We start from the raw sequence: 12,240 nt of genomic DNA on the forward strand, positions 1-12,240 counted from the left end.
CTCAAGCCCTCTGCGACTCCCTAGCCTCATTCTTCCACAACAAGATTGCTGACATCCACAACAGCTTCAACAACCAACCCAGAGACCAACCCACCCAACCATTTGCTGAACACTCTCCCCCCGTGAACACCCTTAACGACTGGAACCCAATCTCCACTGAGGACACCATCCGCCTGATGAACTCCATCCACTCAGGATCCCCCACAGACCCATGTCCTCACAACATCTTCAACAAAGCAGACTCCGTCATAGCACCGCACCTCCGAGACGTCATCAACTGCTCCTTCAACTCCGCCACCTTCCCGGAAAACAAGAAACACGCTGAACTCACCGCCCTTCTGAAAAAACCCACAGCGGACCCCACCGAACTCAAAAATTACCGCCCCATTTCGCTCCTTCCATTCCCAGCCAAAGTAATCGAGAAAGCTGTCAACAACCAGCTCGCCGCTTTCCTCGAAGCCAACAAATCCCTCGACTCCTCACAATCTGGCTTCCGAGCAAAACACAGCACTGAGACCGCCCTCATCGCAGCAACAGACGACATTCGAACTCTACTGGACAATGGAGACACAGTCGCCCTCATCCTCCTCGACCTCTCTGCAGCCTTCGACACAGTCTGCCACAGCACCCTTTTACAACGCCTCAGAAACATCGGAATACAAGGAAAAGCACTTGAATGGATCACCTCGTTCCTCACCGGAAGAACCCAGAGAGTCCGCCTTCCACCATTCAAGTCCGAGGCCACTGAAGTCATCTGTGGCGTACCACAAGGATCCTCACTCAGTCCCACCCTCTTCAACGTTTACATGAGCCCCCTCGCGGCCATCGCCCGCCAACACAACCTCAACATCATCTCCTACGCGGATGACACCCAACTGATCCTTTCTCTCACCAATGACCCCAGCACCGCCAAAACTAACCTACACGAAGGAATGAAAGAAGTTGCCGAATGGATGAAACACAGCCGTCTGAAACTGAACTCAGATAAAACAGAAGTCCTCATCTTAGGTACATCCCCCTCTGCATGGGACGACTCTTGGTGGCCGGAAGCCCTTGGAAAAGCACCCATCCCGACAGACCACGCACGGAACCTAGGCGTCATCCTGGATTCTTCACTCTCAATGAACAGACAAGTCAGCGCCGTCTCCTCATCCTGCTTCAACATTCTTCGCATGCTCAAAAAAACATTTCGCTGGATCCCCACCGAAACCAGGAAAACAGTCACCCATGCTCTGGTCACGAGCCGACTGGACTACGGAAACACCCTCTATGCAGGTACTACCGCTAAACTCCAGAAAAAACTCCAACGAATCCAAAACGCCTCAGCCAGGATCATATTAGACATCCCGCGCAACGAACACATCTCTGGTCACCTGAAAGACCTCCACTGGTACCCGTCAATAAGAGAATCACTTTCCGACTGCTAACCCACGCACACAAATCACTCTACGAAATCGGACCAGAATGCCTCAACTCACGACTGTCCTTCTACACCCCCTCCCGCCAACTACGTTCTTCCAACCAAGCCCTCGCCACTGTACCTCGCATCAACAAGACCACCATGGGAGGCAGATCCTTCTCATACCTGGCTGCTAGAACATGGAACTCACTCCCCACTTACCTTCGCCTTACCCAGAACCACCTAGCATTCAGAAAGCAACTTAAAACGTGGATATTTGACCAGTAATCCTCCTCCCCTTCCTAAGCGCCGAGACCCTCTGGGTATGTAGTGCGCTATATAAATTCTCTGACTTGACTTGACTTGACTAGTCATTTCCTTACCAGTTTATTTAATTACAGCTGAAGGCTAAGCAGGAGACATGAGAACCAAGTTCCCTCCCTCTTTGCTGTGTGGGGTGGAGTAGGTTTCTTACACAGAAACCGCAGGCAGTTATGGCTGTGCAGGTCACGGGTGAGCAAGGGAGGGGGGCAGGAAGAAAGCCAGCACGGTGGGGAGCGGGAAGAAGAACACGGACAACAGGAGGGAGACAACCAGAGTGGGGTGCGAACAAAAAAAGACACTGGCAATAGGAGGGGGCATCAACAAAGACAACGGGCGGGAAGAAAGGCAACAGAAAGTATGGCGGAAGGGGGGCAGGAAGAAAGTCAACACAAATGAAAGGGGGGTAGGAACATAGGGAATAGGACAATGGGGAGGGCGGCGGCAGCAAAGTGAATCACAACAGGAAAGTTACTAAACAAGCTGAGAAAAAAGAAAAAAGTTGTGCACAGACCAAATCATATAGCCCATATCAAAAGGATCCATGTAGCCGGGGCAGTCGCCAGGCCGGGAACTAGACAGCCAAAAGACAGAAAACAGTACTCTATTCACCAACAAAAACTATAGAGGGTCAAGAAACCAATGACAAGAGATGGGTGTGTGTGTTCGAAAGCCACAGAGGGATTACAGCATTCCTCACACAGCAGCGCAATAAAGGTCCACTTAAATTAGATAAGCAAGCTACTCCCTAGGTATAAATTAGTTCCAGGAGTAAATGGGATTGTTCGGTCAAGGCTTACTGCAGTTAGTGTTAGGAGAGAAAGAACTATAGGTCCTAACGTTTTGGGGGCAAATATAGGACCCGCCACACTCTTTGTAGCATTTACTCACTAGCGAACCCTAAACCTATGATCACTGTTATCCTGTGAGGGAAAAGCTTGTTTTAGGGATTTTGGGATGCCTTTGATTTACTTAATCAGAAGTCCCTGTCAAAGAGTGTGAGGTTACAGACATACAATGTAGCAACTTGCTCTCTGAAACAATGTGGTGTCAGGCTGCAACACTGAACAACTTAGCTGGCTGAAAGACAAGCTAGGTTTCCAGTCAAAAATGGTAATATCCCTTCAGTTAAAACTCCACCACCTAAACAGCTTTGCTATCCCACAAAAATCAATGGTGAAGTTTTTTCGGTACTAAAACTCGGGGTTTCAAGTTGAAAGGAATCTCCGGGATCATGAACCCAGTGCCCAGTCAAGACACATTTAAATAGCGAGACAAGTTAAGGGCAAAGCTAGTTCTCAGCTGGAGGCCAATGTCCTGGATCCCCACCCTTAATGCCATCTCCTTCTGGAGGTTAAAACAATGCTTTAGCGCCTGTATCATAAGCAGTTGGTCATAGTGAAAGGGTCAAGCAAAGTATTAATGTCACCCGCTGGAACACAAGCCTTAACCAAGCTCATAGGGAAATGGACGTCAGGACTAAAGAATCAAGACATTGAATGATAACTCTGAAAGTGCAGTTTTTTAGAAAGACGGCTTAAGACTTCAGAAGGAGTACAGAACATCTGGTGTCAGACACCACATCTGGAACCCTTGCACACCTTTCTGTTTTGTAGACGACTGGCTCTTACCATAACCCAAGACCCTTAGTGCTCTCAAAAAAGCCCCCTGCCTACAACTAATGCCCTTTCTGGCTCATCACCTCCACTCAAGGTTAACCGAAACCCCATAATGTAACATGGGTCAAGGGGCTAAGATGCTGTAAGAATGTACAGTCAACTGTTCCTCAAGGTGCCAGCAGCAGCTTCTTTTGAATGCTACTCTTGGTTTTTACAGAAGTATCTTATTTACCTGTTAAATTACATTATTTTTCTAAAGTAAAGCATTGACTAGACTGTGATATTATATTCTATGTTACATTGAATCACAGATTCTAACCCAATTCACCAACTAAAGTAAGCCTGGTTAGTTTCTCAAAATGAGTAACTTGATCCCACATTGAAATGTTCAAAGATTGTGGCCCTGGAACACTAATGACACCTACACAGAAAATTCACCAGCAACTAGTCACAGACTCATTAAAACGCTGTTCTTGTGACAAACTTAACCACAAGCATCTACAGTTGTCTCAAATGACTGTTGAGCTGACTGGAGGAGTCCGATACAGTAATCCAGAAAAAAATAAGGTGGGGTGGCACTGCTTTACTAACCTATGCAGGAAAGAGACTTTTGTGCTAACATAAGGAGACAACCAGCACCAAAGGGAAATGAGACCATATAAGTGTCACTGTATTAGGCAGAGACTCAATACTGCCACCACCAATTTAAATGCGACCTCACCTCTTTATCTAGGTACTGGCCCAGGATGTCTGTTTCATTGAGGAGTGTAACACTGCACTTCCCCCTGTGGGATAAAAGACAGCAAAGTTCAGGGTCACTAACCAAGTCGCTATCATGGAATATGAAGGCAGCAAGGAGTGAAAGGTAGAAATTCAGGTGGGAGGGGGACAGCATGAGAGAGTAGGGAATTCTAGGATTCAGAATATTTCTGGTGATATCAATGCAAGGTGGAAGAACTCACATGAGGTATACAGTAGTCCACCAGGTATTTCACTTTTAACACATTTTAATGTCAGATGATCACTAACCAAACATTGGTGTACAAAGACAGGAGATGTAATCACCGTATATGAGTGGCTGGCAGAGATTCAAACTGTCGGGAAAGAAAGAGCTCTCTGTGTTTGAGCTGATGCCGCTGTGGATCCCCCACAGTTGGCTGTTTGGACTCATCCTCAAACTCCCCTGAAAAGAAAAAAAAGACAAAGATTAGAAATGGAAGACAACACTCGATCAGCATTCCATTCAAGAGAAGCACAAAGAGTATCTATTTTAGAAGCGTACGAGGACAGTACAAGGAACACAAGCAGGCAGCCTGCACCCTACCAATATCTAATAACAAGCATTGGCAAAGCCAATAGTTCTTGTCTATGTGAGATTTATAGACTTTGCTAATATTTTTAGCTATGTTGCAAACAGCAGAAGGTAATGTAAAACGAGCATTGGCATAGCAAATAGGTCTCGCCTTTGGGACCTTATAAGTGTTTAGCCATGCAGCACATTATCACCCAACAGGCAGATTTCTGTAATGGAACTAGTACTTATATAAAGTGCTTTGATACCTTCATTCGCACTACATAATGCAAAAAATAAAAAGGAATGAAAGGAGAAGTGCTTGCAGATTTCTGAGGTGGGGGAGCGAAAAGATGTACTCTGTAGAGCACAGCTTTCCAAACTTTTCATGTTGGTGACACTTTTTCGACATGCATCATTTTGTGACACGGTACTGCAGTGTAGCGAGCGAGCAAGCCCGAACCACCAAGAACTTTTTGAAAAATGAATGGGAAAACTGTGCATTTTCAAGCACATTTGTGAAAGCAGGAAGTTTAATGAAGCAATTGTGAATCTGTTCTAACAAAGACAGTGACTGGCAAAACTGGGTGTAAGGTTACGCCAACACCCCATTCATATAGCCAAACAAAGAAAACCATGTATCAACACAACCAAGGATCATATACTCCACACACCACCATACATCCACACATACCACATCACAAAAAATCTCCTGTTAATTCCCTAAAAACACTAAAGTTGAATGGGTGTTAAGGCGGACTAATATATTAACAGTGCCTTTGCCATAAAAATTAACAAGGTGTAAAATGAATGAGGAAATAGGCTACCTTTACCTCGTGGGCCCAACCCCACCATACTAATTGATCCTTAACTGTCATGCCTGGCACCCAGACTTCTCACCATCAGAGTTATATAACATTTGACACAGTATAAAACATTAACTACTTTATATGCCAACACCTCCAACATCTCTTAAATGCCCTCACAGTCAGTCATATATGTTGCCAAGCCCAGCATTAAAAGATAACATATCCCCCCCATACAACGACCATCCACACATCATATAAGACTGCCCAACCACCATTACACATAGGCATATTCACCGGTATATGCCTCCACACTACTTTTTGGACAAACACATGGGTAATTTTTCATATACCCACACCCGCCAACATACATCCCAACCCCAGCATCAAATGCTCACACATGCATGCACCATTATATACCTACACACTTACCATCCTGCATCAGACACCTGCAATGGTACATGTTCATAACCACCATCTGACATCCACCATCATATCACAACACATTGGCCCTCATGCACAGACAAACAAAGCATTTACCAGTATGCAGTCACACCAAGAACTCCGTCACACCATCATTCAACCTTTTACAGTACACAATTATAAATATATGGACCAATTTAAAAAGAAAGTAGTAAAGGAGCATTTGTAAAAGTAGGTCGGTGATAGGGTGCTGAGTTACATTTCATCTCCTGTGGAGAAAGGACTATTGTGTACCCCTATCAAATTGAAGGTTGGGTAATTTCCCTTCCCATCCTGGAAGGAGAGTTACCTCATTTCTTGGCTGACGTAGGTCTCTGATCATTTCCAGGGTGAGAGAGTTTTTTATTGGAGTTTGAGAATGCCCACAAATGTACGAGCTTTGGGAGTTTAAAAGCCTAACCATGGCTTGAGTTTTAGGCTGGAAATGCATGTTTACAGTACCTTTGTGATTTGACATCCCCCCTCCCCCCCCCCCCAAAATCAATAAATCTGTCAAACGCATCTTCGACGAATATAAGTTAAGGGTTGGCTTTGTACAGGCGGATTAGGACACAAGGACAAGGTGAAGATAGGATCGTACCTCATTGCTCAACAATGCAGCCACATACTTCCACTGGCCCTAACCTTTGTACTTTTTTTTATTTATTAACAATCTATTCAAGAAAGTTTAAAACACAACTTCAAAATTATTATCTGCACTTTGAAGACAGTGTCATAAACAATAGCTCCCATAATGCAAAGCTGTATTTTAAAAAAAATTCTAATCTACACCTTTTACTTAAAAACCTTAATCTTGTTCTTTTCTTTTTGCTGTAGGCAACCAAAGGGCATAGTGCAGTATTTCACGTACGACTTTCAGTAAACTTTTCCCTATTTAAAAAGCATATTTTCAAGCTCACTATCTTTAAACTAAACATGTGATATATAAAATGTATTATAACTCACTCCCTCCTGAAACCAGGCTCATCTCCTCCTACAAACTTTGTAAGAAAGAAGTAAAAGTGATCCTCATGGCTAAATACACATGATCTATTATTCTGTATTTCTCATGAATCCGCTCTGTACTACCTGCCTGACCCCTTGGTCTATTTGTATTACTTGTATTATCAACTTATTTGATTGTATACGTTCCCTCTTTGTATATTTTTATATTGTTGACGCACCTGTCTGACTTTGCACACTGTACCTACACCACCTCAACTATCCCTACTCTTGTACTACTGATGCACCTGTGTGACTATACACCCTGCACTCACCTACCTCAACTATGCCTACCTTTATGCCATCTCCAAAAGCATTTTAAGCACGCTTAAACAAGTATATGCTCCTTATTTTTGTACTTTTATATTATTGGCGCAACTGTTTGACTATGCACCTTGTACCGACACTACTTCACCTGTGACCTACCTCTTGTATTTTGACCTACCTATGTAACTATGCACCTTGTACCTAACTACCTCAACTATTACATTCTATTACTCTATCACCCCCTTGTCCTGTAAAGCGCTCTGATATCTGCAAAGATCTTGTTCGCGCTATATAAAACTTTCAAAATAAATAAAATAAATAAAATAAATAAAAGTGTTGCCATCTGGTGTGTCACGGACTGAATAAAATAAATGGCATTTTATCCTCTGTTGGTCTTCATATACATGCATATAAAATGAAAATGCTGAAGTGTGATGAATGTCCACGTATGCTTAACTACGGGCATCTTTAAAGGATGCCAGTTGGCATTAGCTCAAAGTTCCACCAGACTTGCTTCAAGCTTTTGGCACCACACACTCGGCAGTTTGAAGTTGATGAAACTACCTTCACGCTGCTAGCATGTCATTTGAATACTTCTAAACAGACTTTACCTCCAGGCAGTGCTCCTCTTCTCCGGGCTGCCTCTCCTATTAAAAGTGCACCGTACCGAGCGCCTGGGATGAGGAGCAGAGGCGGCTCCGTGGACTGACTGGGCATTCAATGTTCAACACGCGCGGCAAAGGGAACGAAGCCGCGCTCACACGCTCCTCTCCTGCCTCTGTTCTGCTTCACTGACATGCACAGACCGTCCTGCTTATTTGCATAATAAAATGAGTTCACGAGTGCTTTTATTAAAAGCTGTTTTGTGCGAGATGCAAATAAAACCACACCAAGGAAAATAGGGTGTAATTGGGACACATCACTAGAGCCATACTGTTTTTAAGTAATTACACATTTATGATTTACGACGTACATGCAGAATAGAATACTAGAGCACTAATCTACCCGCAGACTTAATCCTCGTGTGGCACACCCACACATGGCAGGCGACACAGTACCGTGTCGCGACACATAGTTTGGAAAGCTCTACTGTAGAGTTACACTGTGCCTACCTGCTGTAGATGTTTGGTTTTTCTCCACAACAGTTATTGTAAAATGCTGATTGCTAACGTTCTTCTGTTTTGTTTAACCAGAAGCATGATCATCCAGTCAACAAATGGTTAAACATCACAAATTAGCTATTTACTGAAACCCCACGAGGATCGTTCCCTTCCTCCCCAAGACATGAGTGGTCTTTAACTACTGTAGCAGCTGCTTCTTTCCTTCCAGGGTAGGCTTGTTGGCCAAGGTCCGCTTATTAGACGGTGCTGACGATTCCGCTGAAAAGTAAGATGTCACCGTAATAGATTTTGTTTCTGTTCCTTTGAGTTTTAGAGAAAATGAAAGAGCACTCTTGTAGAGGGGACGCACCTTCTACTGAAAGCGGCAAGGTCTGGAAATGAAATCTGACCCAAAACCGATAAGTATGCTGCATCTTGGTGCAGAGTAACAGATGTGTATTGCCAACCAAATGAATGTTACTCCGTCAGCCTCTAGTTGGATGAAAGGCTGAGCAGACGTGCTGGGGTTCAAACTTGCGGTTGCGAGGTCAAACATAAGATTAATAGGGTGCTTGCCTTAAAGTAAAGATTGCATTATATAATGCCAGTACCAAATCAGAAAGCGAGCACAGTAGAGAAAATCAGGAGCCGTGTGTGTAAGCAGAGGTCTCACTACCTCTGTCACCACTGTCAAAACACAATTCTGCTGCCTTCCTCCTTCTACAAGTCAACAGCAATGGGCCTAGCATGACAGCGAATACACAAGTTTCTCATTGCAAATAGAGCATTGTCAGGGCTGTGCATGTGAAAGGAGGGTTGATTAAAAAGAATGGTGCAAGAGAGAAGCGGGGCAAGTGAGCACAGCAGCGTGGAGAACGCGCTAATTAAAAACAGATGGTGACATGACCCCGAACAGAAGGCGACCCCGCTTGTAACCGCAAGCCGTGGGCGGATACATTTCCTGGGAAAGGTGGAACATGCACCCCCCTTTGCCCAATTGCGTGCTGTCTTTCTAGAAAGACGCACGCAAAGCCCAATAGAAAAAATGCTAAAAAAAAAAAAAAAGTCCAGAGTGATTCCAAGAGGTCGTTTTCCTAGAGCAGCACATGCGCGCTGCGCTAGGCTCGACCTAAACAGCTGTATGACAGCCAGCGTGGTCCGCGTTATAGCGATTTTTTAAGTCGAGCCTGAGCAGCCCAAGTGCTACTCTGCGAGGCCTGCTGTACAGCAGTATGCACTGGAAGCACCGCCATCTCTCCGCCCTTATTTGTCATTGGCTTGTGTCCTTGTCCTTGGTAAATGCTGGCTTCTGATTTGTAAATAGGCTTGTTAGTCCCTCCTTAGTACCGCCTTGTCTTCATTTGCAGCCTCCAATGAGGCAGGCTTTAATTACAGTCTCGAGCACTATTTAGTTTAATAGTTTTCGCATGCCTGCTGTTACAGGCAGGCCACGCTTGCTCATAACATCTTTATAACTTTTTTTTACATAGCATAGCACACCACGCTGATAGTGGCGGCCGTACCTTTGCTTTACTTGCCGCGCCAAATGCGCCAGCTTGTTAAAAAAAAAACTATTTAACATTGCCCCATGCCGCATTTACACTTTAATGTTGGCTGCTTCCCTTTCCTTTAACAAGCCGAATCTAAGGAAAGGGGCATGGCCGCCATTAGAGTGAAAGTACAGCATGGGGCGCTTTTACAAAAAAAAGCATTGGTTTGTCAACTTGAAGGAGAAAAAAAGCATTTGTCTGTCAACATGACAAACAAATGCTTTTTTTGGTAAAAACGCCCATACTTCGCTTTCACTTTAATGGCGGCCATGCCCCTTACCTTAGACTAGCTTGTTTAAGGAAAGGGGCACAGCTGATAAAGTTAAAGAGCTGCATGGGTGTTTTACCAACTACCATTTGTAAGGCAAAAGGTGTTGCATTTATGAAACTCACGTAAATGCAAGACTTATTGCATTGCAAATGCTGGTTTATTTTTTAGCTATGCTGCACTGAAGCTAGCACTTTTGTATAAAATGGCTAAAAAACATTGACATAGCCAAAAGATAGTGCATAGGCTTTGCCTATGCTTAGTATGAAAAGCCAAATGATAAAATTACTATCTATACAGTGCTTACAATGGCTGTAGTGCTAATGTTATGGCATGGAGAATGTCCTTGCCAAGGTGTTAGTGTGTCCTGACTCAGAAGCATTTTAAGACCATTCAGAAATTGTGAAAATGTGCCATATAAATGCACGGAATGTAACATAAGTTGCAGGTAGACAGAAAAGTCAATTAAGTTGCAACGTTTATTACAGTGATGCTTTCGGATAAGTTACTTTGGGGACAAAGGTTACAAAAGAATCAGAAAAGCACTCCTGACTGCTTGTTTAGTAGAAAAATATAGCAATATTCGGTGTTCAGTAGGTTTCCTAGAGCTCTTGGCTCCTGTGCCACTGCACCTGCTGCACCACTGAAATCATGACCCTAGTTAGTGCCTGTAAGGTAAGGAAACAGCACTTGTGACTGCTTAATTAGTAGTAAAATGTAGCAATTATTGGTGTTCAGTGGGTTCCCTAGAGCTTTCAGCCACAGCACCTTCTGCACCATTCAGATCATGACCCTAGTGTCAGCAAGGACAAATTAGGAAATCGTTTATTTCCAGTAATGTAGATGTTCCGAAAATGCCACAGTTGCAGACAAACATAATTATGTAGCTAGAAAAACACAAAAGTGTTCATAAAAATTGCCTTTAAACTTATCCAATTCTCAGGGTATGGCCAAGATGGCGGACGGGTGAGACACCCCCCCCCCCCCACCTTGTCTCTCGGTCCCCACCAATCATTAGCACTGTAAAGCACCTGTCCTGCCTGCTTGTTACTTGTCGCTTTCGTTGTGGCAAGGGGGTAGTCATCGTTCTCTCCCCCATACCTGCTGGTCCTGCTAACACGGACGGTTCTTCAATTCAGGGCAGGAGACCGAGGCCTTTGAGCTGTGTGGCTGATCCGGAGGACAAGATGGGGGCCATACGTTGGAGACAATAATCGGCTCTCCGGTGACACCACCGGGCTGGGACGCCATTGTGCGGCTTCCTGCTGGTGGGACAACCGCCCGTGTTTGAACAACATAGTGTGCGACTGGTGCCAGAGGAGTGGAACGGTCCGGCGTGTGGGATCCCCGGAACAGAGGCGCATGGCGAGGTAAGGAGAGCAGCGCACAGAGCACTTTCGACAGGGGGGGGGGGGGGGGGGGGGGGGGCTACTGGTGCTGGTGACTCACCCCCCCCCCCTCCCCCCTCCACATCGCTGCTGGTGATCGGACCTAGGAGTGGGCTGGACCCTTTGCAGCACCAATGCCTGGAGGGCAAGCAAGATGGCGGCCGTCGAGAAGGAGAGGAGAGTGGCCTCCAGTCTGCGAATGTTTAGGCAGTCTGGTGGTGCGGCTGTTCCGAGCCCACGCGCACCTCCCTGGCTAGACTGACTGCCTGACGTGTGGAGCGGAGCTGGTGCCATGCATCTCACCACCACAACTTATGAGGAACAGGATGGCTCTCTTCTTACATGGCTATACTTCGGGAAATGAGCCAGGGGTGATTCATTCCCCCCTTCTTTTTGCTCTTTACATGGAGCCTATGACACAACGGCTGAGGGATAATCCAGCTGTTTCAGGGATCCCGTTTGGCTCCGACCACCATCTTATTAGTCTTTATGTAGAGAATTTTATTTTAGCATTATACAACCCTCTATCCTCTGCCCACACTGCTCGACGAACTACGATTTTGTAGCGGAATCTCTAACTTTACATTCAACCTGCAAAAATCTCAGATTTTAAACCTTTCTGTCTTGTATCTTTATGAATCCATCTTGCGCTTCCAATTCTCTTGATTGGGCAGGGTGACTCTCTTATATGGTTATTCGGCTGGCCAAGGCAGCGACGGTAAACTATTCTGCTCTTCTCTCCTAAGACAATTAGGTCTGGGTCCTCC

General features: G+C 45.0%; 1 protein-coding gene across 2 annotated transcripts in view; it reads right to left on the bottom strand.

Annotated features, from left to right (window-relative positions):
• MTA2 (metastasis associated 1 family member 2) overlaps positions 1-12,240 on the bottom strand; it is a 355,080-nt gene that overhangs the window by 297,045 nt on the left and 45,795 nt on the right. For both annotated transcript variants that reach the window (XM_086938190.1, XM_086938191.1), the window contains exons 4-5: positions 4,405-4,522; positions 4,061-4,124 (exon numbers count right to left, since the gene is read on the bottom strand). In XM_086938190.1, coding sequence (XP_086794316.1) covers positions 4,061-4,124; positions 4,405-4,522 — 182 coding nt within the window. The remainder of the gene's footprint in view (positions 1-4,060; positions 4,125-4,404; positions 4,523-12,240) is intronic.

This window comes from Lissotriton vulgaris, chromosome 9 (genome assembly GCF_964263255.1).
Source record: "Lissotriton vulgaris chromosome 9, aLisVul1.2, whole genome shotgun sequence".
Classification (NCBI taxonomy): Eukaryota; Metazoa; Chordata; class Amphibia; order Caudata; family Salamandridae; genus Lissotriton; species Lissotriton vulgaris.